The sequence below is a fragment of the Girardinichthys multiradiatus genome, chromosome 3, assembly GCF_021462225.1.
Source record: "Girardinichthys multiradiatus isolate DD_20200921_A chromosome 3, DD_fGirMul_XY1, whole genome shotgun sequence".
NCBI lineage: Eukaryota > Metazoa > Chordata > Actinopteri > Cyprinodontiformes > Goodeidae > Girardinichthys > Girardinichthys multiradiatus.
Window position 1 is genome coordinate 48457817 of NC_061796.1, and position 27714 is coordinate 48485530.

Here is a 27714-nt window from a genome sequence, read left to right on the forward strand (position 1 = left end):
AATAAACAGCAATAAATGCACAAGAAAAATTTAATAATGTATAAAATGAATAAATAAACAAATTAATCCATCAGTTATAGGCTGAAATAAATAAATAATTTGTATTCATATTTTATTCTGTTTTGGTTCAATTTTATGTATGAAGATGAAATGAAGAACATAGTTCTGGATGGATGTGGACGGAACCAGTCTGACGTTGCTGCTGGACTGTTTTATGTTTGTTTGTTTTATGAACCATGAAGATGTTTTTATTTTGCTTCCTGCTTCTCTTTGATTGGTTCCCGTTGGTTCAGATTTATGCTGAATGAGCAGAAAAATCCACAAGGATTAAATTTAACATGGTTCATTGTTACAGTTATGTTCTCTCTCTCTGTGGGTCCAGTTTTGGTTTGGACCTCTCGCTGCTGCAGTTGGAGTCATGTGACTCTGGGTGGATGTCACTGAACTGGCTCTGAGATGCTGACGTGTTGCCATGACACCCAGTAGATACAACCAGCCTTTGTTGGTGCTCCTGCGGTGCCGCCCAGCTGATGCCTGTAGAGTCGGAGACGACAGCTCCACATCTCCAGAGGAAATGAAACCCACTCAGCGGCACGTTACACTCCCAAAAAAACTGGAAATGAAACCTTATTTTTTTCTTTCACTAACTTCCTGAAGGTGTGGTTCAGAGTTACTGTCCAGATCACACCTGAGCTAAAGCTCCAACACTTCAGTCGGTAGGACGACACTGAGACCTTCCAGCTCGTAGTCTGAGACAGGCCCTAACCCGTCTCTGCCAGTTCTGCTGTTTCTGAGGCCCTTATCCAGGAAACACATTTATCTTCTTCCCTGGAAAAGTTTGGTCCAGGGTGGAGGAGAGAAGGCTCTGATTCAGGAGAAGCCGTGTGGTTGTTATCCTGGCTGTGGACCTGTGGATCCACTCTTCACTCTGAAAGAGTTGCTGGGAGGTTTGATGGTCCAGTCCACGCATTGTGTTGGCTGCAAATTCTGAATACCAGCAGCTTTGATCCTGAAATTGACTAATGCACAGAGCAGGCTTTTCCAGAATTCCCACGGATCTCAAATTTTCTAAGGACATTTAGCACATGCAAACTTAATACATCCCATTTGTGCATCAAAGCATCTGTCCCAAACTTTTATTTAATTTCCTGAAAAAGTGTGATTTTTAAGCTCGGCTGCATTTAATGAGCAGGAATAAAAGTCCGATGTTCCTGTATCTGATGATGATCACAGCTAAAGGAGTGACTATTTAGCACTGTTGACTTGGGTCTCCTCTCTGTGAACATGCTTCCTGACCGTTTTTAGTCCAATGACGGTTAGCTGAGCTTTCTGGTGAAACCAAGAGATTCCAGGACGAGCCAAAATCACAGTGTTTATCTCTCTGCACTCACCTCCTGTTTGATACAGCAGTTGGACTGTTGAGATCTGCAGATAACAGTTTGTGTATTAATCAGTTTTGTTCTTATTGTGAAAACCCATCTGAGGTATCATCTGTTTGAAGTCTTGTCATCTCTTTCAGGCAAATGACTTTACAATTAATCGTGAGAATAAATTCAGCATAACAGGCCGAGACACACAAACATTATAACTGAGGTGAAAAATCAGACTAGTTGGACGGGTGGGACACTGTGGAACAAACGGAAGAAAGTGCGTGAAACCCAGACCTGGTGGTTTCCCCCGTGGCCTCATTTAAACCTGATCTTCTTATGCATTGTGCTTCAGACTGATGTGATGTTTCTGCAAAGCTTCTGGGGTGGGAAGAAACCTGTGGGTTCTGGGTCTGCATGCAAAGGAGATGTTCAACTGTTAAAAACAATTCAGTCTCTGGTTTCAGCTGTTGCACTTCCTTTTCCTCTGCTGCAGTAAGCAGAACCAACTCTCTTCGCCATGTTTGACACACAAACAAGGAACTTGACTTTGGTTCCACTTTGCTCTCAGTGAGGACATTTTAAATATGAATATATAAAAAAAGGAAATAAAAATAAAAGTTTATTTTGTAAATATGTACAGACACAATGTTTTTTACACGAGAGGAAGACAAGCTTGAACTGTGCAGATATGCTTGGTATTGATCTGGGTCCTTTGACTGTCCATCAGAGAAACAGCCTAGGGGAAGAAACTGTCTCTGTGGCGGCTGGTTTTAGTGAACAGTGCTCTGTAGCGCCACCTGAAGGTAGAAGCCTAAACAGTTTATGTGCAGGGTGTGTGGGGTCTGCAGAGATGTTAGCAGCTCTTTTCCTGACCCTTGACCCGTATAAGTCCTGGATGGAGGGAAGGTCAGCTCTGATTATTCTCTCTGCAGTCCTGATTATTGGTTGCAGTCTGGACCTGTCCTGTTTGGTGGATGATCCAAACCACACTGAGATGGATGAAGACAGGACAGACTGAATGATGGCAGTGGAGAAGATGACCAGCAGCTCCTGTGGAAGGTTGAACTTCTTGAGTTGCCTCAGGAAGTACAGTCTCTGCTGGACCTTCTTCTGAACATCGTCTATGTGTGAGGAACATCTCAGGTTTGGAGAAATGGTTTTTCCTAGGAATCAGAAGTGGTCCACCGCTGACACAGTGTTGCTAAGGATGGTGAGGGGGATATGTGGGGGTGGTGTTCCCCATCATCTCCACAGTCTTGAGCGGGTTAAGTTCCAGATGGTTCTGACTATACCAGTGGACCAGCCGATCCACCTCCTGTCTGTAGGCAGACTCATCACCGTCCTGGATCAGTCCAATGACAGTGGTGTCATCTGCAACCTTCAGGAGTTTCAAAGACGTGTCTGCTGTATATATAGCTAATGGTTAATATACACATATGTATATATATACCTGAAGTACGTGTGTGTGTATACATATATATAATATGTACAGTACAGACCAAAAGTTTGGAAACACCTTCTCATTCAAAGAGTTGTCTTTATTTTCATGACTATGAATATTGTAGCATCACACTGAAGGCATCAAAACTATGAATTAACACATGTGGAATTATATACTGAACAAAAAAGCGTGAAACAACTGAAAATATGTCTTATATTCTAGGTTCTTCAAAGTAGCCACCTTTTACTTTGATTACTGCTCCACACACTCTTGGCATTCTGTTGATGAGCTTCAAGAGGTAGTCACCTGAAATGGTTTTCACTTCACAGGTGTGCCCTGTCAGGTTTAATAAGTGGGATTTCAAGCCTTATAAATGGGGTTGGAACCATCAGTTGTGTTGTGCAGGAGGTGGATACAGTACACAGCTGATAGTCCTACTGAACAGACTGTTAGAATTTGTATTATGGGAAGAAAAAAGCAGCTAAGTAAAGAAAAACGAGTGGCCATCATTACTTTAAGAAATGAAGGTCAGTCAGTCCGAACAATTGGGAAAACTTTGAAAGTGTCACCAAGTGCAGTCGCAAAAACCATCAAGTGCTACAAAGAAACTGGCTCACATGAGGACCACCCCAGGAAAGGAAGACCGAGAGTCACCTCTGCTGCGGACGATAAGTTCATCCGAGTCACCAGCCTCAGAAATCACAGGTTAACAGCAGCTCAGATTAGAGAACAGGTCAATGCCACACAGAGTTCTAGCAGCAGACACATCTCTAGAACAACTGTTAAGAGGAGACTGTGTGAATCAGGCCTTCATGGTAAAATAACTGCTAGGAAACCACTGCTGAGGACAGGCAACAAGCAGAAGAGACTTGTTTGGGCTAAAGAACACAAGGAATGGACATTAGACCAGCAGAAATCTGTGCTTTGGTCTGATGAGTCCAAGTTTGAGATCTTTGGTTCCAACCACCGTGTCTTTGTGCGGCACAGAAGAGGTGAACGGATGGACTCTACATGCCTGGTTCCCACCGTGAAGCATGGAGGAGGAGGTGTGATGGTGTGGGGGTGCTTTGCTGGTGACACTGTTGGGGATTTATTCAAAATTGAAGGTATACTGAACCAGCATGGCTACCACAGCATCTTGCAGCGGCATGCTATTCCATCCGGTTTGCGTTTAGTTGGACCATCATTTATTTTTCAACAGGACAATGACCCCAAACACACCTCCAGGCTGTGTAAGGGCTATTTGACCAAGAAAGGAGAGTGATGGGGTGCTGCGCCAGATGACCTGGCCTCCACAGTCACAGTCATGATCCCACCTCCAACCATCACAGAGCCTGACTGCTCAGTGGGTCACACGAGAAGCCTGGCATGTAGTGTTGGGTTAGTCTCTCAGTGGCTCCTGGAGGAACATGGCTCAGGGTGGTTGTTGGAGATAAACAACTCAAACTAATGTCAGAAGAATCATCTCTGTTCCTGTCCCATAAATTGGTATGCTAATAATGGATGGTACACTTTGCTCTCAGTGAGGATTTTATTTTAATTTTTGTGTAGGTTCTGGGTCTTTCCTGAGATCCTCTCTCAGTACGATGTGAGACGATGCACCTTAAGTACTGAAATGTTGGCAGCTGATGGTGATTCCTGTGTTTGAAGAAGAGCTGAGTATGTCAGTTTGGGGTCATTGGGATATCTTGGATTCATGGAAGATTTTTAGATAATATAATAAAATTTGCAGACATTTTCCTCCGAGGTTTTCTGGAGTGTGGCCGGGCACTGCCTTAGAGATAGGGTGAAGAGCTCGGCCATCCGGGAGGAGCTCGGAGTAGAGCCGCTGCTCCTCCACATCGAGAGGAGCCAGTTGAGGTGGCTCGGGCATCTATACCGGATGCCTCCTGGACGCCTTACTGGGGAGGTGTTCCAGGCACGTCCCACCGGGAGGAGGCCCAGGGGACGGCCCAGGACACGGTGGAGGGACTATGTCTCTCGGCTGGCCTGGGAACGCCTTGGGCTCCCCCTGGAGGAGCTGGAGGAGGTGTCTGGGGAGAGGGACGTCTGGGTGTCTCTGCTGAGTCTGCTGCTCCCGCGACCCGGTCCCGGATAAAGCGGAAGACGACGAGTACGAGTTTTCTGGAGAGTTTTCTCTTTTTTAAACATCAGATCAACATGGAATAAAACTCAGTAATGGTGTTTCTCCTCTTGGCTTAACCACTGATAAACAGCAGGTTTACAGCAGGAAGGACTAGACTCCGGGAAGAACCAATCCTCCAGTGATGTTGCTGCTGTATGACCCAAAGTGAGGAAATCTAGACCATTTCGTGGGGTTTTCTCGCATGTGTTTAGAGCCAGAAAAAGAGAAGTGGCTGTGATGAAACCAGCTGTTTGTTCTGCAGCTGCAGCAGATGTGGACTAAACATGGATGCTTGTTAAATAAGTTGGAGCTTTATGGCACACTAAGGATTTATGGAGACACACACAGAGTTTATCAGAAACAGGTTCTGGAAGGTTCCTGCATGTTGTTTCTTCAGGTTTCTGAGGTTGGTTTCCGAAGGAAGTTGGTTCATAACTCTGAAACATTTCAGTTTAATAATAGAGGTGAAACTGACAAACTTCATCATATTTATTTTTAGTTTGTCCTTTTCTGGCTCTTGTCCTTCCTGTAGAAACAGGAAGTCAGTGAGCTCCACCCACTCAGGCCCTGATCATCATATCTGTGAAGGTTTCTGCAGCACAGAGAAGTTCTTCTGGAAACGGTCAAACTACAGTAAATGTTGCTTCTTGTTCCTTAGATCACAGAAGGCTATTTTCAGCAGGGGGCGCTGGAGCTAATTTGGTTTGATTCCTTTCTGGAATAATTTTCGGATTTGTTGGAAAAGCATCTGGAGGGTTTAATGATGAATGACCCCTGACCCGGGTTTTTATGGTTCTAGGTCCTAACTTCTGTCTCCTTTTTATTTTCGATTTTTTTTTTTAGAAGGGTTTCAGATTTGGTTTGAATTCTTTAATATTTGGTTTGTTCTTACTGGTTTCAAACTATATTTAGAACTGATTTCCAGTGGATTTAGGCTGGTTAAACTGGGTTAGGCTGGTTTAGGCTGGTTCAGAACTGGTCCTAAACTAGAAAAGTTTGGTTATGAACTGGTTTAATTGTTGGTCATAAACTGGTTTACATATTTACTTCCTCTATGGGTTTCGACTGGGTTATAAATGTTTGTTATTTAGATTTTGAGAAGTCCTGTGTTAGTGTCTGATTGATGTTGACCCGGTTCTGTTTTGGACTGGTTAGCCTGGTTACTTGGGTCTTGACTTTCTCTGTCCTGGTTTCAACTCTTCATTTTGTAATTAACTCCTGAGGATAAACTGGTCAGACTGGCTCTGCTGATAATTTAGATCTGGTTTTGGATTAGATTTTGAATCAGTAATGGACTGGTTTAGCTCTGGTTTCGGGACTGCTGTTTGGTTGAACATGTAATGGTTTGGTTTTGGACTGATTCCACAGTGTATTCAGACTGGGTTCTGTGTGCTGAGGGTGTGTTTTTAGAATATGTTTCAGTTTAAAGGATCTGGTTTTGGACCTGCTTTAACTAGGTTTTGTTGGAAGTTCTGTTTCCACCCGGCTTCGGCCCAGTTTTAATGATTTGGTTGTTCATAGTTTAGCCTTGTTGTAGTTTGAGCTGTTTTGTTTTCACTGGTTTTAGATCTGTCATGATTCTGTCTTAGATAGATTCATGAACTGGTATTGGTTCTGTTTCTACTGGTTTTTCACAGAATTTTAATTGGTTCCACACCTGATGCTGTTTGCCTGAAGTACCTCGGTTCTGTGCAGGTTCAGACCCAGCCGCTGCAGTACTTGTTGTTGTTCTGAGTGGATGATCGGAGTCAGAGAACGGCTGCTGCTGGTTTATTTCCTCATGTTCTAACTGTTCAAACTGTGAAGGTAACGGATCATTCGATAACGATGAATAAAACTGCATGTTTTGTCACCTTGGTGAACAGAGACCACACAGGAAGTCATCAATGAACAGGAAGCAGGCTAAAAGTCCTCTTTCTGTTTGCTGGCTGACCTTTGACCTCATTGCTGTATTTTCCAACACTCTTCTGTCAGTTCCCCTGTCTGATGGGACTAAATATGAGCTTTACAGGAAGGGAAGGAAATCCAGGGTTGATCTGAGAAATCTGCTGATTCAGCAGCTTTGGAAGAAAGGTAGATGGATTGATGGATGGATGGATTGATGGATGGATGGATGGAAAGACGGATGGATGGAAAGACGGATGGATGGATGGAAAGATGGAGCGGGGAGGGAGATCAAATCAATAAGTTCTGGTGGTCCAGTCACTTCCACGGCTGCAGGTGTGGAGAACCTTGACTGGTCTGCAGAGTCCTGTCCTCAGCCTTCTTGAAAGGATTTGGAATGAATTAGAGCAGAGGGTGCAGTTCTGGTTCTGATCCAACTATGACCATGCTCCTAAACCTTGGAAGATGTTTACAGAATAGTTGAAGTTGTTGCTGCTGGCAGCAGTGGTCCATCATGTGAGAGAGTCAAAAGGTGGGTGGGCAGAGGTTCTGAAGGTGTAGCAGTACCTGGGATCAACCATCCAAAGCAGCAGGAGAGGTAAAGCAGGTCCAAGCAGGATGTTGTGGGTGGAGATGAGTGTCAGTGATGAAGGAGAGCTGCAGGAGAAAAAGGGAAAGTTTCCAAGATGGAAGCTAGAGCTGTTGGTGGATGGTTCAAACTGAAGATGTTCAGATATTCATTGGGAGGGACGAACTGGGTCAGAATTATTCAGAGTGTATCAGAGGGACAGCTGAGGTTGGAGACCAAGTTAGAGAGGTGAGGCTCAGATGGTGTAGGCATGTGTAGAGGAGGGATGGTGGGAATATTGGACAGTAGATGTTGGAAGGGAGAACCCAGAATCAGAATAGTTTTATTGTCATCATCCTTGTCTGCATGAAAAAAGAACACTAATATAAACCGGGAACAGAAATATTAATAGAATAGGAGGAAAACTAATTTCAAAGTAATAAAACAGAATAATAACATGTTTATTAAAATAGGAATATACAATAAAAACACATACATGCAAGTAAACAGTGAGTGTAGATTTGTGAACTGAATGGAACAGTGATTATTGCACAGGAGTACCAGATATTGTACAAAATAAATGTTGCACCTAAAAATGTTGTAAGCCTGGATGGAGAATATAGGATCGTTTCCTGAAGTGAAGTGATGCAGGACTCCGACAGCTGTTACATCCCTAAAGGTGGATGTTTGGGATTTCTGTCAAGTCTTTTGTTCTAGGCTCCGCCTCCTCCCATGAGGCTGGGTGCTGCTTCCTGGGTCTTAAGCCAATCATCAATTAGCTGTGGCCTATTAAATGTCTGTGAAACTTCTGGGCCTTTTTACTGGCATACAGCCTCCTATTGTTTATGCAGGCCTGGACGCCTGTTGAATGTTTTCCTGATTCTGATGAATGTTTGGTCGGACTGTCTTTGTAGGGGAGAGCTGCCTGTTTAATCTCAGGTTTCTCCTGTTTACATGCTTGTTAGCGGAGGTTTATATATTTAGTTTTTTTAAGTAAATTCAGCTCTAATCTTCCTTTGGGTTGTTTTGTTTGTTGTGTTGGCATGAACTCTCCTTGAAGCTATCGGTGTGTACAGAAGAGAGCTAAAATATGGCAGAAAAATAACCATCTTGTCTCTAGAATTATGTCAGTCCTTTACATATTCCCGAGACCTGCCAGGGAGGCTCGTCCCAGATTAAATCCTGTCCAACCCATTTCTAGATGGTGAACGTTTGGAGGTTTTTCTGTTTGCTTGTGTATTTGGTACAGGGTGTTTAGTATGGCAACTGGTATTTTTAACTTAAGTGCATTTTTGAATAATCCTTCTTGGGAGCAGCTAAATGTATGTAGAAAACAAGACTTATTTCTATATCTGCACTTTTTAAATTAAATGTAGCAAAACAAATGATGAAAGATTTGTTTCAAACCAACTTGTGGAAGAAGGTTTGCTTCCTGTTTCTGACCCAACTTGTTTGCCAGTTCCTCCCAATAGAACTTCTAATGAAAGATTAAACCTGCTGTGTGAAAGGTCTGTGGTTGTGGATCAATCAAAGGTTGGAAACCTAAGCACTGATGTCACGCCTTCTTTAGTTACTCCAATTCCTTCTCCTCATTCAAAACAACAAGTATTCATCAAGGTGCGTTTGGCAAAATTACAACTAGAGGCTCGGGATAATCCAAGCTGGTCGGGCAGAGTTGGAAGTGGAAACAGAAAAAGTTCTGAAACTGAAACGGTTGGAGCTGCAGATTGAAAGGGAGGTCAAATACAGAAGTTGACACGTATATCAGAGTGTTTGAACATGTTGCTGTTTCATTGCACTGACTGAGGGAGGTTTGGTCTTCAGGATAAATTTTAAGGCAAGTCTGTTCTGCTTTGTCTCTGGAAGAGAGTTTGAACTGAAGTAGCAACGTCTGCTATCCTTGCTGCTTATGAACTTGTTCCAGAAGCATGTAGACAACGTTGTCATAACCCAAAAAATAGATCAGACTTTTATAGTAGAGTTTAGAAGAGTAGTATAGAGTAAAGCAACCCTGTTTGATAAATCGATTTTAGCACGAAACCTCCTGGTTACATCTCTTTATGTGAACAAATACTGCTGGAAGAGTTTAAAAATGGCCCGCCAGAGCATATTGTAGTATACTTACATGAACTGAAGGTTTCAGCTTTGAAAGAAGCAGCTGTGGTAGCTGATGAATTAAAACTGTCTTTGGGCAGAAACGTGAAGTCACCACCAGGGAGCCTCTCCCAATAAAAGATCCTCCAAGCCTATGGCAGGCTTCAGTCTCAAAGACTGAAAGGAACTGCTTCTATTGTGATGAACTTGGTCATGTTGTGGTTGAATGTCCCGCTTTAAAGCAAAAGAATCAGTCATCTTTAAACCCTACATGCTGGATGTTGCTGTGTCTTTGACAGGAAGTCCGGAGCTTGAACACCCATTAAAATCATGAGAGCTACTGGTTGGTCTAGATCTGTGATCTAATGTGTTACCATTAGGTGATCATTCCTCCTGTCATGGTAGTAATTTGATCCAAGAAGTAGAAATGAGCTTTGTTGCAGATCCTTTTGTACAAATTTGGTTAGTGGCATTTTCTCTGTGGCAATATGCCCGTCACTTTCGATGCCACTGTCTAGATTGTATTAGTCCCTCATATCCCAGAGACCAGCCAGGGGATGTAACACAGCCCACAGATAAAGGCTGTTAGTCTGTTAATCCTACTTTTATAGACCTGAACCGCCTTCTTGATGGTAGCAGGTTAAACAAATAGTGCGAAGAACTAGCACAGATCTTTTGTGCCCTGTTCAGACAGTTGATGCCCAGGTGGCGCAGAGGGCAACCTGTGATCTTCTCAGCAGTCCTGGTTACCCTCTGAAGTGCCTTCTTGTCTGCAGCCGTGCCGACCGCACCAAACATCAGCATTGACTCAATGTTGGACCGGTAAAAGGACACCAGCAACCTTGTAGATGGTCAGAGGAGCATGATCTCCTCTCTGCCTCCTCAAATCAGTGACCATCTCCTTGTTCTTTGTGGTGTTTAACGACATCTTAAACACCACCACTCTGCCAACTCCTGTATTTCCTGTCTGTAGACCATCTCGTCAAACCTCCATGATCAGGCCGACAACGGTGGTGTCGACTGGGAACTTGATAGAGTTCGAGGAGTGGATGGGATAACAGACATAGGTGTAGAGGGTATCGCAGTCCCTGGGGAGGCTGGCCTTCAGGTGTTGTTGAACAAGCCTTTCAGAGCACTTCTTGACTACAGACTTCAGCACCACTGGTCTGTAGTCGTTGAGGCTTCTTGACACATTTGTTTTTTTTGGGGGGGTTTTTTGGCACCTGGACGGTGGTTGCTTTTTAGGCAAGACAGGACCTCCACCAGGGACAGGGAGGTGTTAAAGATCCCAGTCAGGATTCCTGCCAGCTGAACAGCACAGAAGTGAAGCACTTTCTTTGGGTTGGTCACTAGTAGAGCAGCTTTGGGTTTTTGTCTTTGGGTTGCAAGTCTGGATGCCTCAAAGCGGGCAAAGAAGTGTTTGAGTTTCTCAGCTAGTGAGACATCTGTGAATGCTGCTGGCAGGTTGCTACTTTAGTTAGTCAGGGATTGAATCCTTTGCAACACCCAGCGTGAGTCATTCTCCTGTAAATGTGACTCTACTTTCCTTCTGCACTTCTCTTTAGCTGCTTTGATGCCTCTCCGAAAACCCGATTTTCTGTCTCTGGACTTAAAGGCTGAATTCCAGGCCATCAGAAGTGCCTTTATGTCAGAGGTTATCCAAGTTTTTCGGTTTGGATAGACCCCCAGAGGAGCTGGAGGAGGTGTCTAGGGAGAGGGACGTCTGGGTGTCTCTGCTGAGTCTGCTGGCCCCGCGACCCGGTTCCAGATAATGCAGAAGACGACGAGTACGATTACGCTTTTTAGATTCATTTTTCTTCTTGAATCCATCTCGATGTATCTCAAGTTTTCAAACTGGTTGTGTGGCAGTAATAACTGGTCCCGGACCTGGTCCTTGACCCGGTTTTACATGGAAATTAAAGTAACTTTTTGCAAGTGTTTAGGCCACGTTTTGATCTCTATATGGACTTTTTTTAGCTTGTGATCATATTTACTCAGGTTTGGACCTGATCACACCTGATTTTGACCTGATTCAGACCTGATTTGGACCTGGTCTGGACCTGGTTCAGACCTGATTCGGACCAAATTTTCTTAACAGTTTATTGTGATGGCAGTGTTGCAACTTGCACGTCATACCCTGAGATAACCCCATCACTGGTATGATGTTGAAGACCTCATGGAGCTTCATGCTGGCAAATCAGATGATTGAAGCCTCTAGAGGGATTCAGTGTCACTGGTTTGTCTCAAACAGCCTGCGGGACTCATAGGATTTCTTATATTAATAAACCGTCTGTGTAGAAACTGTTTTCTGTGGAGCTTTAATCCTCCGGGCCTCACATGATGACCCCTGCTCTCTCTCTCTTCCTGCAGTGAAGGCCACACCAGAGGCATGACAGATGAAAAATGTCCCCAGCTGGTGGACTACTTTGTGGTGGCAGGTCTGAACCCTGCTGGGCCTTGGAGGTCCCTGGACGAAGATGGCAGGAGCCCCTCGTCCTCTTCCTCCTCATCTTCGCCGTTGGTTCGGGCAGTGGAGCCGGTGACGGACCTGGTGGTGATCGCTCGGGGTCTTGGGGAGGAAGTACCAGAAGGTTTCACCTGTATTGAGAAGACCCTGGGAGGTCACTCTGCCGAATTGAGCGCCGGCCTTATCAACAACCCGCACCTGTACCTGTGTTACCGGAGAGGGCGTGACAAACCGCCTGTGTTGGACCTGGGGTGAGTAATTGGTGACATTCTGAATTGTTCTGGTTGTATAAGGATGTCAGCTAGCTAGATGCAGCTGAGTGAAGAACTCAGTGATGGACCATGAAGTACATCCAACCCAATCGAGTCTTGCTGCTGTCAGTCACTTTTTACTGTTTTCAGACTGTATAGAAAAATGCTGTAAACAAAGAATGCTTTCATAAATGGACGTTTTAATCATTTATTTTCATCAATCAACAAAATGCAGTGAATGAACAAAAGAAAAATCTAAATCAAATCAATATTTGGTGCAACCACCCTTTGCCTTCAAAACAGCATCAATTATTCTAGCTGCTTAATTGGTGAATAAATCAGTAACATTTTCTCCCTCCCGTAAACCCTGAGCTCATTTAACACTCAGCACTGATTATTTTTATTTCTCACTCTTGATGAGCTGAATAGTAAACTTCCAGGCTGAGCATTGGTCCTCAAGCTTAGTGAACTGAAATTTCTGAAATCAGGAGCGAATCATTCAAAGGAAAGTGAAGGAAGTGTGATTTAAAGCTGCGGAAAGGAGAGTGGTTAGTCTTCAATGGTCAGCTTTAACCACCAGGAGATGGAGGATCCAAAGAAACCTGATAGGGATGTTTATCCGAAAATCTTTCAGAGCTCACCACCAACCAGCAAACACTGTTTTTTTAATCCAGAGAAAGAAAAGTGTCCTGACGATGTTGCTCTGCGAAAGTGCTGCGAAGGCCTGTTGTAATTCAAATGTTTATTATTATTATTCTCCAAAAGGAAGTGGAGCCTTAACATTTTCAAAAACTTACCAAACTTCACTGAACATTGTCCCCACAATTTAGTATTTAAATGGAATTGAAAATGTGCGTGGCCCAACGGCTCTACGGCGCCCCCTAGACTGAGATAGGCCAACTGGTAAGTCGCAGAGATGGGAAACGTGGTACATGGGTGGATCCCTCTCATGTTTTTTTGGCACTAGCGGCCTTTTTTTTTCAACAGTAAGTTGACAGGAAAGGGGAGGAGGGAGACCCGGTCTCCGGGGCCGGGAGTCGAACCCACAACAGCTGTGTCGAGGACTGAAGTCTCAGACAATGGTCACGTGTTTTACACCTGTGCCGCCACCGCCGCACCCAGGTAGATCCCTTTAAATCAAGAAAAGAAATCGCTTGGGGGAATGCCCTAAAATAAGCAGGAAGTCAGCTATTTCGGGTCAAAGGGTCATTCCCATCAGGAAGGTCAGATTTCAACAACATTTTCAACACTGCTCGCCACAGCAGAACTCACTATGACCAAAGATATTGCAAAGGCTTGCTCGTGATACAGCCTAGTGGCGACATGTGGAATTGAGCGGCAGGCTCACCGGTGGCGATGCAAGACTACCGTGGTGGCGACACAGGCTGAGCGGCGTGGAGCTACGAGGGGCTCCGAACGCTGTTAACAGCTTTATTTTTATCTGGAAACAGGATTTTCTTTTTCTTTCACTTAAAATGAGCAGCAGGCCACTACATTAGAAGAACAGAAATGCACATTGTAAATATCTGATGTAAAGGATCAGCATGTGTATTTACTGCCACCAAGTGGCCAAGGCACATATACCATCCCTTTCATTAATGTGTTCTGACCAGCTGACGCTGTTAAATGCCCCTGCAGGGTTCTGTATGAGGGGAAGGAGCAGCTGAAACAGGGCTGGTACATCATCGAGACCACGCCCTACAGCCGCTCAGCCAGCTTGAGTTCTGGTGGCGGTCCCACGGCACACCGGGTCTTCCTGACATACCGCCGGGCTCTGGACTCCCAGGGCCTGCACACTCTGGGCATCACCGACATCACCCTGCTGATGCCCAGCAAGGGGGAGGTGGCGCCGCACACCTTCTGTCGGGTCAACAAGAACCTTAACACAGGCATGGTGAGTAGCGACAGTGAGCCGGGCCAGTTTAAATTCCTGAGGGGAAGAGCTGATACTGCTGTGAGTGTGTGTAGGTCTGAATAATGATGGAGGGGTTCTTGTTTCTACAGTGGGGTCCAGCTCTGCATGTGTGCTACAAGAGAGCCATGGCCAAAGCCAACGCCCTGGTGTTCGAAGCCAGTGAGTCTCACTCTGCAGTTACATATTGTACCACTAACACTGGGTGGAGGTGTGTCAGAAACGTGGCACTAGAGACACCAGTGACTATAGTCAAATGTCTGCCAGGGTCCAGAACGGGCGACATCAAATCATACCTGAAACTGCTGGCTAAGGATAAGCGTAAATATAGTAAGATTGTTATTCACGCTGGCGGTAATGACACCCGGTTACGTCAATCGGAGGTCACCAAAGTTAGTGTTGCTTCGGTGTGTAAGTTTGCCAAAACAATGTTGTAATTTTTTCTGGTCCCCTCCCTGATCTGACCAGTGACGACATGTTTAGCCGCATGCTGTCATTCAACTGCAAGCTGTCTAGGTGGTGTCCAGAAAACAATGTGGGTTACATTGATAACTGGTGAACATTTTGGGGAAAACCTGGTCTGATCCGGAGAGATGGCATCCATCCCACTTTGGATAGAAAACATGAAAATCTCATAAAAATAAACACAACTCAGACTGAAAATAAAAATAAAACAATTAAATGTGGCTTACTGAACATAAGATCTCTCTCTTCAAAGACATTGCTAGTTAGTGACCTGATTTGTGAAAATCAGATTGATTTATTTTGCCTCACAGAAACCTGGCTGCAGCAAGAGGATTATGTTACTATAAATGAGTCAACTCCTACTAATTATTTAAATTTTCACATTCCTCAAAATACTGGGCGAGGAGGAGGAGTAGCAACCATCTTTCAGTCCGATTTATTGATTAGTCCCAGACCAATCAATAGCTACAACTCTTTTGAATATTTAATCCTTAGTTTTCCTCATCCAAATTGCAAAGCACTAAAACCTCTTCTGTTTGTTGTTTTGTACCGTCCACCAGGCCTTTACTCTCAATTTTTAGATCAGTTTTCAGACCTTTTATCTGATTTAGTGTTAAATACAGATAAAGTTATTAGAGTGGGGGATTTTAACATTCATGTTGACACTGAAAGTGATAGCCTAAATATAGCCTTTAATGCTATCTTAGACTCAATTGGCTTTGATCAAAACATTAACAAACCTACCCACCTTTGTCTTCATTCTCTGGACCTTTTGCTGACATATGGCATTGAGTGTAAAAACATAACAATATTTTCTCATAACCCTGTCCTGTCTGACCATTTCTTAATAACCTTTGAGTTTTATTTAACCGAGTACTCCACACCTGAAAGAAAATTTCATTACAGTAGATCATTATCAGACAATGCTGTAACAACCTTTAAAGAATCTGTTCCACTTTTAGTTTCCTCATTATCACTGAAAAACACAATGGAGGGCAATAATTCTGTTTCTGCCCCTTCATAAATTGATTCTTTTGTTCATAGTGTTTCTTCATCATTGCGTGATGCATTAGACAATGCAGCCCCCTTGAAAAAGAAGGTAATCATTAATAGGAGGCTAGCTCATTGGTTTAATTCAGAGCTGCATACTTTAAAGCACAATGTTAGAAAATTGGAGAGAAAATGGCGCTCTACACACCTAGAGGATTCCTACTTAATCTGGAAAAATAGCCTACTGTTGTATAAAAAGACACTTCACCAAGCTAGAACAGCTTATTTCTCATCATTAATAGAAGAGAACAAGAATAATCCTAGGTTTCTCTTTAGTACAGTTGCTAAACTTACACAGAGTCATAGCTCTGTTGAGCCATCCATTCCCTTAGCTCTTAGCAGTCATGACTTTATGGGATTCTTCTTAAATAAAATTGATTCTATTAAAAATAAAATCTTTGACATATTCCTGAAGATGATTACTTCATCCTCAGCAAGTGAGACAACATTGGAAGTAACTGTAGAACCTGATCTGTGTTTGGACTGTTTTGATCCTGTGGAGCTTCCTGAGTTATCAGAAATATTAGCTTCATCTAAACCTTCAACTTGTATGTTAGACCCAATCCCAACCAAATTATTTAAGGAAGTGTTCCCTCTGATTACCAGCCCCATTTTAGATATGATTAATCTATCTTTAGTAAATGGATCAGAACCACAGGCTTTTAAGGTAGCTGTAATTAAACCTTTACTTAAGAAACCTTCACTTGATCGAGATGATTTAATAAATTACAGACCTATATCCAATCTTCCATTCTTATCTAAAATTCTTGAGAAAATAGTTGCTAATCAAATGTGTGAACATTTATACAGCAATGACCTGTTTGAAGAGTTTCAGTCAGGTTTCAGAGCTCATCATAGCACTGAAACAGCTCTGCTGAAAGTCACTAATGATATTCTTATGGCCTCAGATAATGGACTTGTGTCTGTTCTGGTTCTGTTAGATCTCAGTGCTGCATTTGATCCAGTCGACCATAATATTCTCTTAGAAAGGCTGGAATATGCTGTAGGGATCAGGGGAACAGTGCTAGGCTGGTTTAAATCTTATCTGTCTGACAGATTCCAGTTTGTTCATGTAAATGATAAATCATCTTTAAACTCCAGGGTTAATTGTGGAGTACCACAGGGTTCAGTACTTGGGCCAATTCTCTTTACTATATATATGCTTCCAATAGGTCAAATTATCATTCAGCATGGGATAAATGTTCACTGTTACGCTGATGATACTCAGCTTTACTTATCCATAAATCCTGAAGAACCCAACCAGTTAGATAGACTACAAGCATGTCTTGAAGATATAAAAACTTGGATGATTTTAAATTTTTTGCTTCTAAATTCAGACAAGACAGAAGTTGTCGTCTTTGGACCGGAGTCTTTAAAAAAAAAACTGCTTAGTCAATCACTTAACCTGGATGGCATTAAATTGACCTCTGGTAATAAAGTAAAAAACCTTGGTGTTAACTTTGACTAGGACATGTCATTTAAATCCCATATTAAACAGGTTTCTAGGATTTCCTTCTTTCACCTCCAGAACATTGCCAGAATTAGAAATATCCTGTCCAGGAGTGACGCTGAAAAACTAGTCCATGCATTTGTTACTTCAAGGCTGGACTATTGTAATTCTTTACTATCAGGATGTCCACAAAATGCAGTTAAAAGCCTTCAGCTGATTCAAAATGCTGCAGCAAGAGTTCTGATGAAAATTAAAAAGAGAGATCATATTTCTCCTATTTTAGCTTCCCTTCATTGGCTCCCTGTTAAATCCAGAATAGAATTTAAAATTCTCCTCCTCACATATAAAGCCCTTAATGATCTAGCTCCATCATACATCAGAGATCTGATTGTTCCATATGTTCCTAACAGAGCACTTTGTTCTCAGACTGCAGGTTTACTGGTGGTTCCTAGAGTCTCTAGAAGTAGAATGGGAGGCAGATCCTTTAGTTATCAGGCTCCTCTCCTGTGGAACCAGCTCCCAGTTTTAGTCCGTGAGGCAGACACCCTGTCTACTTTTAAGGCTAGGCTTAAAACTTTCCTTTTTGATAAAGCTTATAGTTAGAGTGACTTAGTTTATCCTGAACTATCTCTGTAGTTATGCTGCTATAGGCTTAGGCTGCTGGAGGACATAATGACCACTTTCACTCTCTTCATTACATTCTCATACTACTCTCCAATTTTGCATTATTTGCTGTTATTTCAGCTTTTAACTTTGTTCTCTCTTTTCTCTTTCTAGAAGCTACACCTGGCCTGACTCTGTGTCTACCTGTGACACCTTTCTGGAGAGGGGCATCGTCCGAGCTTCTGCTGGCAACAACTTAATGCTCACCTTCTACAGATGATCCACATGGCCCTGTCTTTCAGTGTTTAACCCTTTCTCTCTCCTAGACATGGCTATTGACTGAGCTTCTACTGTAACTAACTCTATGTTCTCTCTTTCAGACTCTAACCTTGAAAACTGGATCAGAGTTTATCTGTTCTTTCTTTCTAGATGAAAGGACTAAAGGAGCTACATCCATTAACATTTACTTTTCCTTCCCATAGAAAGTACTCCTGGATCAGTGCTTCTTTGTTCTCTTTGTGTCTCTGCTCTGTTCTCTCTAACCTCCAGTCGGTCGTGGCAGATGGTCGCTCACACTGAGCCTGGTTCTGGTTCTGCTGGAGGTTTCTTCCTGTTAAAAGGGAGTTTTTCCTCTCCACTGTCGCTACATGCATGCTCAGTATGAGGGATTGCTGCAAAGTCAACACCAGTGACTGTCCACTGTCTCTACATGCTCATCCAGGAGGAGTGAATGCTGCAAGTCACTGACTGGATGTAATCTGCTGGGTTTCCTTAGATAGAAAAACTTTTTATCCAATTTGAATAAATAACTGAATCTGACTGAACTGTTCAATGGTTACGATTAATTGGAATGTATGAACCTGACTGTTGTGAAGAACCTTGACACGACATGTGTTGTGAATTGGCGCTATATAAATAAATTTAATTGAATTGAATTGATGTCAGGGATGATCTGATGGACATGGCGAGGCAGATGGACATCAGGTTTTATGATTTTCTTTACAATATGTTTCTTATCAGCCAGACGAACAGGGTGCTTTAGTACGTCTTAAGATGCTCTGCCAGGCCTCCAGGTGACACTGTCAGGAACTGGCCCGGATTGGTTTCAGGTCTCTGGTATAGTTAATAGCTGAGCTTTGCAACAAATTTTTTAAGGGTAAGCTACCAGGACTAGCTTGAAGTGAGTTAACATGCTGTATCATCTGCCAGAGTCCAAAGAAAGGGTTCTAGATCCCTTAAGAACTTTAAGCAGGACTGCTGCATCATAATCAGGGTTTTGTTTGGACAAAGAGGCAGAAAGATTTTCCATTTGACATAAAGCTTCTCCTTCTGTCTGAAAAGACAGGTTCAGCCCAGCTCAGTGATCCCAACCTCTGTGTTCTGCAGGTCTGATCAGCCGATACCCAGAGGAGAACCTGGAGGCGTTCCCCCTTCCCGAGTCGGTGCCGGTCTTCTGTCTACCGATGGGCGTCACAGTGGAGAGCTGGCCGCTGAACTCCAAGTACCAGCTGCCCATCTTTTCCACCTTCGTCCTCACGTCTGCCTCCGGAGACAAGGTGGGCCAGTCACAAATCGCATCTGCTCTAAATGATGTGAATAAACCAAACAGATCAGATAGATGAAGCTGAGAATATCAGAGCTGCTGAGCTAAGCTCCATGTGTCTGAGTGAAGGAGAGCAAAGGAATAAATCGCATTGCCTTTCCTGCAGGTTTATGGAGCTGCCATCCAGTTCTACGAGTCGTTCTCCAGGGAGCTTCTGTCAGAGCGACAGAACATCCGGCTCGGCCTTCTTAGTGTGGTGGACCGGCGGCCAATAACCAGCCGCAGTCTGCACACCAAGAAAAGCATCTGTGTCCTCTCCCACTGGCCTCTCTTCACTGTCTTCCAGAAGTTCCTCACCTTCATCTACAGATACTCTATTTCCGGGCCGCACATCCTGCCACTCGAGAAGTCAGTACATGGGATTTTACTTTTCTTTGCGATTCAGCTGGGTCATGATTTGTTTTAGATTCCAGGTCTGTAGACTTTATTCTTCTCTGTCTACAGATTTGTTTTTTTCCCTGCAGACACATCTCCAGCTTCATGCACAACGTCCCATTTCCTTCCCCTCAGCGTCCTCGGATCCTTGTTCAGGTAAAATTCAAACCCGAGCTCGCATCTGAGCCCGAGAGCAGAACCAGAAGGGGTTTTAATACTGAATGAAAGATTTAATAGATAAATACACAAGACTGACAGAAGATTTCAGACAGGATTTATAGGAGCTACTGAAAACCTTAACCAAACATGTCTAGACTGTTTTCCTTCCGAAGAATGCAAAGAAGTTCTTGTTTACACCTGCAGGGGACGCTGTGTTCTCAGGAACACATCACTCTCAGCTTTCCACCTCAGAGTTTATTCTGGTCATCAGCATCTGGATAAACATCAAACCTTTAACTTTAACCTGGAAAATGGACCAGTCATTTAGTTGCCTCCCTGTGAAGGCTGACAAAGGTCCAAACGTTTCTGTTCAGGACAACTGAGCCGGAACTGAAGAGCTTCGTTTGTTACGGTCCAAAGATGATAACTTTGTGTCATTCAGGTTTGTGTGACTTCAAGACATGCCTGTAGTGTAATTAACAGATATAAATGCTTTATGGATAAAGATAACTCGGTATCATCAACATATGGTCTGGATCTAACGGTGGTGCACACAGATTCAGCAGCTCGGAGCTCCTCGTCGACATTGTTTTTTCTTAGTATGTCTGTTTTCCCTTCTGTTTTCCCTGCTTCTTATTCCAGCATTCAAATCAGTGAAGAAGCAAGCACCCCCCCACAACACAGACAGTGAAAACATGGTCTGATGGTGCCACTCAGCAGCTGCAGGACTGTTTTACAAACACAGACTGGGACATTTTCTGCCTCCAGGTCCTGGAGGTGTTCACCTCTGCAGTGCTCGGCTACATCCAGCACTGTGTCAACACCGTCACAGTAGACAGGCACATCCGGGTGTTTCCCAACCAGAAGCCCTGGATGAACAAGGACGTCAAGGAACTGCTGAGGGAGAGAAACATCACTTCCAGATCTGGGGACAGGGACTTGTACAGCTGCTCTGAAGAGGGGCATCAGAGAGGCTCAGGCAAACTACAAGTAGAGGATTGAGAAAGATTGCTACAGGAACAACAATCAGCAGGTGTGGCAAGAGGTCCAGCACATCATTAATTTTAGATACGGCAACACCACCACAGTCTCCGGGAATGCCTCACTTACTTCTTCGCCTGTTTCGAGGCGGAGTCACTAGTGGAGCCCACACCGCAGCTGGCATCCCTCCACAGCCAGACCTTCACTGTGCAGGCACAGGAACTGAGGAAAATCCTAAGGGCAGCGAATCCCCGGAAACCTGCTGGACCTGATGGTGTGACAGGGAGGGTGCTGAGGGACTGCGTGGACCAGCTAGCTGGGGTTTTCACCAGCATCTTTAATCACCCAGTGTTCCATCCCACTCTGCCTAAAGTCCTCCACCATCATCCCTTTGCCAAAAAAGAACAGTATTAGCAATCTCAGGGGCTACTGGCCAGTGGCACTGATCCCCATCATTATGAAATGCTTTGAAAAACTGGTTTGGAGTCACATCAATTCATGCCTGCCACCTACACTTGACCCCCACCAGTGTGTCTACAGAGCCAACCAGTCTACAGAGGATGCCATCGCCACTGCTCTGCACACCATGCTGACACACGTGGAACGGAGACCGCTTGCCGGAGGGTGAAAGTAGGATCCCACCTGTCTTCAGCACTGAGCACCAGCACCGGCTCTCCACAGGGCTGTGTGCTAAGCCCCCTACCCTACACCCTCTACGCCTGCAACTGTATCCCCACCCACCCAAACAACACCATCATAAAGTTTGCGGATGATACCACGGTGGTGGGGCTCATGTCCGTAGATGATGAGACTGCTTACAGAATAGAGGTGGAGCAATTGTCTGTCTGGCGCACCACCAACAACCTCAACTTGAACACCTCCAAGACAAAAGAACGTATTATAGACTTTAAGGGTTATGAACTGGACATTCAACCCAGGGAGAAGGTGCAGATGGTGCCAAACTTCAGGTTCCCGGGCACTTACATCAGTGAAGACCTAGCCTGGACTGCAAACTCCACCTCAATCCTGTGGAGTCGGGGTTAAGCCACAGCATTTCGCTGAGGTTCCCCAGCTGCTCTGCAGCAGATAGGAAGCAGCTCCAGAGGGTCATAAACACTGCCCAGAGAGTGATTGGCTGCCCTCTTCCATCTCTGGAGGGGATCTAGAATACCTGCTGCGTCTGGAGAGCCCCCAGGAACCCCTCACACCCTGGTCACCACCTCTTTCAACTCTTACCTTCTAATAAAGACAGTAACAAACAGACTGAAAAAAATGTCCTGTTGTCCAGAACGCTGCAAATTCATCCAAAACCTAAACAGTGACCTTTTCATTTTCTTACCCCAATATCAATAAATGAAAACGTTAATATTCTCACATCTTGAAGATGAAATTCCAGTTGTTCCTTTAATATATATATATATACAGAGCCTTGTGAAAGTACTTGGCCCCCTTGAACTTTTCAACCTCTTTCCACATTTCAGGCTTCAAACATAAAAATATAAAATTATAATTTTTTGTGAAGAATCAACAACAAGTGGGACACAATCTTGAAGTGGAATGAAATTTATTGGATGTGTCAAACTTTTTTAACAAATAAAAAACTAAAAAGTGGGGCGTGTAATATTATTCAGCCCCCTTGTGTTAATACTTTGTAGCTCCACCCTTTGCTGCAATTACAGCTGCAAGTCTCTTGGGGTTTGTCTCTATCAGTTTTCACATAAAGAGACTGAAATTCTTGTCCATTCTTCTTTGTAAAACAGCTGGAGCTCAGTGAGGTTGGATGGAGAGCGTTCGTGAACATCAGTCTTCAGCTCTTTCCACAGATTCTCGATTGGATTCAGGTCTGGACTTTGACTTGGCCATTCCAACACCTGGATACGTTTATTTGTGAACCATTTCATTGTAGATTTGGCTTTATGTTTTGGATCATTGTCTTGTTGGAAGATAAATCTCCGTCAGTCTCAGATCTCTTACAGACTCCAACAGGTTCTTGACAACAGGAACTTCTGGAGTCAGTTTGCTGCACTGAAAGTAAAGGGCCCGAATAATATTACACGCCCCACTTTTCAGTTTTTTATTTGTTAAAAAAGTTTGATCCAATAAATTTCATTCCACTTCATGATTGTGTCCCACTTGTTGTTGATTCTTCACAAAAAATTATAATTTTATATTTTTATGTTTGAAGCCTGAAATGTGGCAAGAGGTTGGTTGGACAATGAAACTGAAACACCTGGTTTTAGACCACAATAATTTATTAGTATGGTGTAGGACCTCCTTTTGCGGCCAATACAGCATCAATTCATCTTATATATAGCTAATGGTTAATATACACATATGTATATATATACCTGAAGTACGTGTGTGTATATATATATATATAATAAATATACAGTACAGACCAAAAGTTTGGACACACCTTCTCATTCAAAGAGTTGTCTTTATTTTCATGACTATGAATATTGTAGCTTCACACTGAAGGCATCAAAACTATGAATTAACACGTGTGGAATTATATACTGAACAAAAAAGTGTGAAACAAATGAAAATATGTCTTATATTCTAGGTTCTTCAAAGTAGCCACCTTTTGCTTTGATTACTGCTCCACACACTCTTGGCATTCTGTGGATGAGCTTCAAGAGGTAGTCACCTGAAATGATTTTCCAACAGTCTTGAAGGAGTTCCCAGAGATGCTTAGCACTTGTTGGCCCTTTTACCTTCACTCTGCGGTCCAGCTCACCTCAAACCATCTCGATTGGGTTCAGGTCCGGTGACTGTGGAGGCCAGGTCATCTGGCGCAGCACCCCATCACTCTCCTTTCTTGGTCCAATAGTCCTTACACAGCCTGGAGGTGTGTTTGGGGTCATTGTCCTGTTGAAAAATAAATGATGGTCCAACTAAACGTAAACCGGATGGAATAGCATGCTGCTGCAAGATGCTGTGGTAGCCATGCTGGTTCAGTAGGCCTTCAATTTTGAATAAATCCCCAACAGTGTCACCAGCAAAGCACCCCCACACCATCACACCTCCTCCTCCATGCTTCACGGTGGGAACCAGGCATGTAGAGTCCATCCGTTCACCTCTTCTGCGCCGCACAAAGACACGGTGGTTGGAACCAAAGATCTCAAACTTGGACTCATCAGACCAAAGCACAGATTTCTGCTACTAGAACTCTGTGTGGCATTGACCTGTTCTCTAATCTGAGCTGCTGTTAACCTGCGATTTCTGAGGCTGGTGACTCGGATGAACTTATCGTCCGCAGCAGAGGTGACTCTTGGTCTTCCTTTCCTGGGGCGGTCCTCATGTGAGCCAGTTTCTTTGTAGCACTTGATGGTTTTTGCGACTGCACTTGGGGACACTTTCAAAGTTTTCCCAATTGTTCGGACTGATTGACCTTCATTTCTTAAAGTAATGATGGCCCCTCGTTTTTCTTTACTTAACTGCTTTTTTCTTGCCATAATACAAATTCTAACAGTCTATTCAGTAAGACTATCAGCTGTGTACTGTATCCACCTCCTGCACAACACAACTGATGGTCCCAACCCCATTTATAAGTCTTGAAATCCCACTTATTAAACCTGACAGGACACACCTGTGAAGTGAAAACCATTTCAGGTGACTACCTCTTGAAGCTCATCAACAGAATGCCAAGAGTGTGTGGAGCAGTAATCAAAGCAAAAGGTGGCTACTTTGAAGAACCTAGAATATAAGACATATTTTCAGTTGTTTCACACTTTTTTGTTCAGTACTGTATATATATATATATATAATGTGTGTGTGTATACATGCTCATGTATGAATACACTTGTTTGAACTGCATTTTGGTGTGTCTCTTGCAGTTTCTCTGTATCTTCGAAAGGTGGTCGTACTCGTACTCGTCGTCTTCCGCTTATCCGGGACCGGGTCGCGGGGGCAGCAGACTCAGGAGAGACGCCCAGACGTCCCTCTCCCCAGACACCTCCTCCACCTCCTCGGGGGGAGTCCAAGGCGTTCCCAGGCCAGCTGAGAGACATAGTCCCTCCAGCGTGTCCTGGGCCGTCCCCTGGGCCTCCTCCCAGTGGGACGTGCCTGGAACACTTCCAGAGGAAGGCGTCCAGGAGGCATCCGGTATAGATGCCCGAGCCACCTCAACTGGCTCCTCTCAATGTGGAGGAGCAGCGGCTCTACTCCGAGTGCCCGGCCACCCTACGGAGGAAGCTCATTTCAGCCGCTTGTATCCGTGATCTCGTTCTTTCGGTCATGACCCAAAGTTCATGGCCATAGGTGAGGGTAGGAACGTAGACCGACCGGTAAATCGAGAGCTTTGCTTTTCTGCTCAGCTCTCTCTTCACCACAACGGACCGGCACAGCGCCTCCATTACTGCGGCAGCCGCACCGATCCGTCTGTCGATCTCCTGCTCCATTCTTCCCTCACTCGTGAACAAGACCCCGAGATACTTAAACTCCTCCACTTGAGGCAGGAACTCCCCTCCAACCTGAAGAGGCCATGGTTCTCAACCTTTTCCGGTTGAGAACCATGGCTGCAGACTTGGAGGAGCTGATCCTCATCCCAGCCGCTTCACACTCGGCTGCGAACCGCCCCAGCGCATGCTGTAGGTCTTGGCTAGAGGGGGCCAGCAGGACCACGTCATCCGCAAAAAGAAGAGACGAAATCCACTGGTCCCCAAACCAGACCCCCTCCGGCCCTTGGCTGCGTCTAGAAATCTTGTCCATAAAAGTTATGAACAGGACCGGTGACAAAGGGCAGCCCTGCCGTGACTAGCACAGAAGTAGGCTGAAATGATAGTCAGAGACCTCTCCCCAACCCGAAGGCGCAGGGATACGACCCTCTCATCCACTGGGGTAAACCCCAACACGAGACGGCTGAGCTGGGGGGCAACAAGCAAACCCACACCAGCCCGCCGCCTCTCCCCGTGGGCCACTCCAGAGTAGAAGAGAGTCCAACCCCTCTTGAGGAGATGGGTTCCAGAGCCCACGCTGTGCGTGGAGGTGAGCCCGACTATTTCTAGTCGATATCTCTCGACCTCCCGCACAAGCTCAGACTCCTTCCCCCCCAGCGAGGTGACATTCCACGTCCCTAGAGCCAGCCTAAGCATCCGGGGATCGGGCCGCTGAGGTCTCCACCTTCGTCCGCCACCCAATCCTCTTTACACCGGTCCCTCATGGTTCCCCCTGCAGGTGGTGGGCCCACTGGGGGATATCTTTGAGAGGTGGTATTTTTAAATTTCATTGTGCTTTTTTTGAACATTGACAATAAAAAGATATCGTCTGATCATTTTATCAAGTAGGAGCATATATAAGAGAACGGGTTCAGTGCTCACGCCTCTCTCTGCTCCCCTGTGATGTGGGCCTACTGCTCAGGTCAGATTCAGACCTGAAGACCTGACAGACTTCAGGTCCCTCCATGTTTTAATTCTGCTTGTCTGTGTTGCAGCTCTCACCGTACGACAACCTGCTGCTCTGCCAGCCGGTCTCCTCCCCACTCCCACTAAGGTGAGTCTCAGAAACACCCACAGGCCCCTGGAGAGGGCATTCATCCATACTCATGTATTCATGGATGAAAACAGGCAGATGGAAATATTAAAGCCAATTATATTTAGCTAAATGAGTGTAGACGTTGTCAAGCCTACATGAGAAAAATTGATAAAATAATCTTTTATCATCAGTTAGGAAAACACTGAATTTCACAGATGTCACAGTTCAAAATCCACCCATTGGGTCTTCATGGTGGTCAGAGTTAAAACAAACTATCAACACCTACCAACCTTTAGTAGCAGTTTAGTGTAAACCTGTCTCATTGAGGCGCAAAACTGGGTTTGGTCAGCAGAGAACTGGGCCAGATACAGAACCTTGAGAAACACCAGTACAAACCCACCCACAGTTTAATTTGATTAAAAACAGACCAGTACTTCGTATTGGGGCAAAAATTGTTTCTGTAATTTCTAACTCTAATCTGCATTCTATCCATGTTTGACCTCTGTTTGGTAGCGGAGCAAGCTTCCTGAAGCTGCTGCAGAACCTTGGTCCGGGTAACGCCTGCACACTGCTGCTCGCCGTCCTCACTGAACACAAGCTGCTGCTGCATTCTCTGCGACCCGATGTCCTCACCTCCGTCAGCGAGGCCCTCGTCTCGGTAAGACACGGTCTTCATCCTAAACTCCGCAGAACTCTCAGATCTGTTTCCTGTTACTGAGAAGAACCTGCAGGACCCTGTTCGGTTCTGATTCTTAGAGCAAATTACACCACAGGGACACTAGATTGTGCTTTTGGAATGAAAAGTTAGAAAGGCCTAAAAGGACAAATTTCCAGAAATAAAACACCAAACCTTTAAGGATTGGTGGTTCTTACAAGGCTGAGAATAGATTATACCCAACCTTCCTTTAGTTAACATTTGAACCCTGGAATTCCCACAATGCACCAGATAAGCAGGTATTTTTTTTCAGTAGTTCAAACCCATTAAATTATAGAAATTGGACCTGTCAAAATGCTGCTCAGGAGTCTCTAAATCTAGACTAGGACCCCTTAATACTATTAGTTTGAATAACTTTGGGTGTGTCTGATAATGTTAGAGAAATGTTTCCTCTGTCAGACTGAAGCTTGATCATAAATACAACATTAAGATTCCTGTAGAACTTCCTCCTGATCTCTGTTTGTGCAGATGACCTTCCCCCTGCGCTGGCTCTGCCCCTACATCCCTCTGTGCCCGCTGCAGATGGCCGACGTGCTGCTGGCACCAATGCCCTTCATCGTCGGCCTTCACTCCAGCTACTTTGACCTGTACGACCCCCCGCCTGAAGTTATTTGTGTTGACCTGGACACCAACACCATCTTCCAGTGAGTCCAGCTGTGCCCTGTGCCCCAGATCATTTCATTTTCTGCAGCTGGTAATGTGAAGATCCTCAGCTGGTTTTGTTGGCTG

General features: G+C 44.5%; 1 protein-coding gene across 2 annotated transcripts in view; it reads left to right on the forward strand.

The window, feature by feature from the left end:
• Positions 1-27714, forward strand: part of LOC124866046 (DENN domain-containing protein 4B-like) — a 49435-nt gene that overhangs the window by 7927 nt on the left and 13794 nt on the right. For both annotated transcript variants that reach the window (XM_047361673.1, XM_047361675.1), the window contains exons 2-10: positions 11853-12200; positions 13839-14094; positions 14205-14274; positions 19067-19236; positions 19390-19631; positions 19748-19814; positions 26230-26288; positions 26784-26928; positions 27454-27629. In XM_047361673.1, coding sequence (XP_047217629.1) covers positions 11872-12200; positions 13839-14094; positions 14205-14274; positions 19067-19236; positions 19390-19631; positions 19748-19814; positions 26230-26288; positions 26784-26928; positions 27454-27629 — 1514 coding nt within the window. In that variant the 5' untranslated portion in view covers positions 11853-11871. The remainder of the gene's footprint in view (positions 1-11852; positions 12201-13838; positions 14095-14204; positions 14275-19066; positions 19237-19389; positions 19632-19747; positions 19815-26229; positions 26289-26783; positions 26929-27453; positions 27630-27714) is intronic.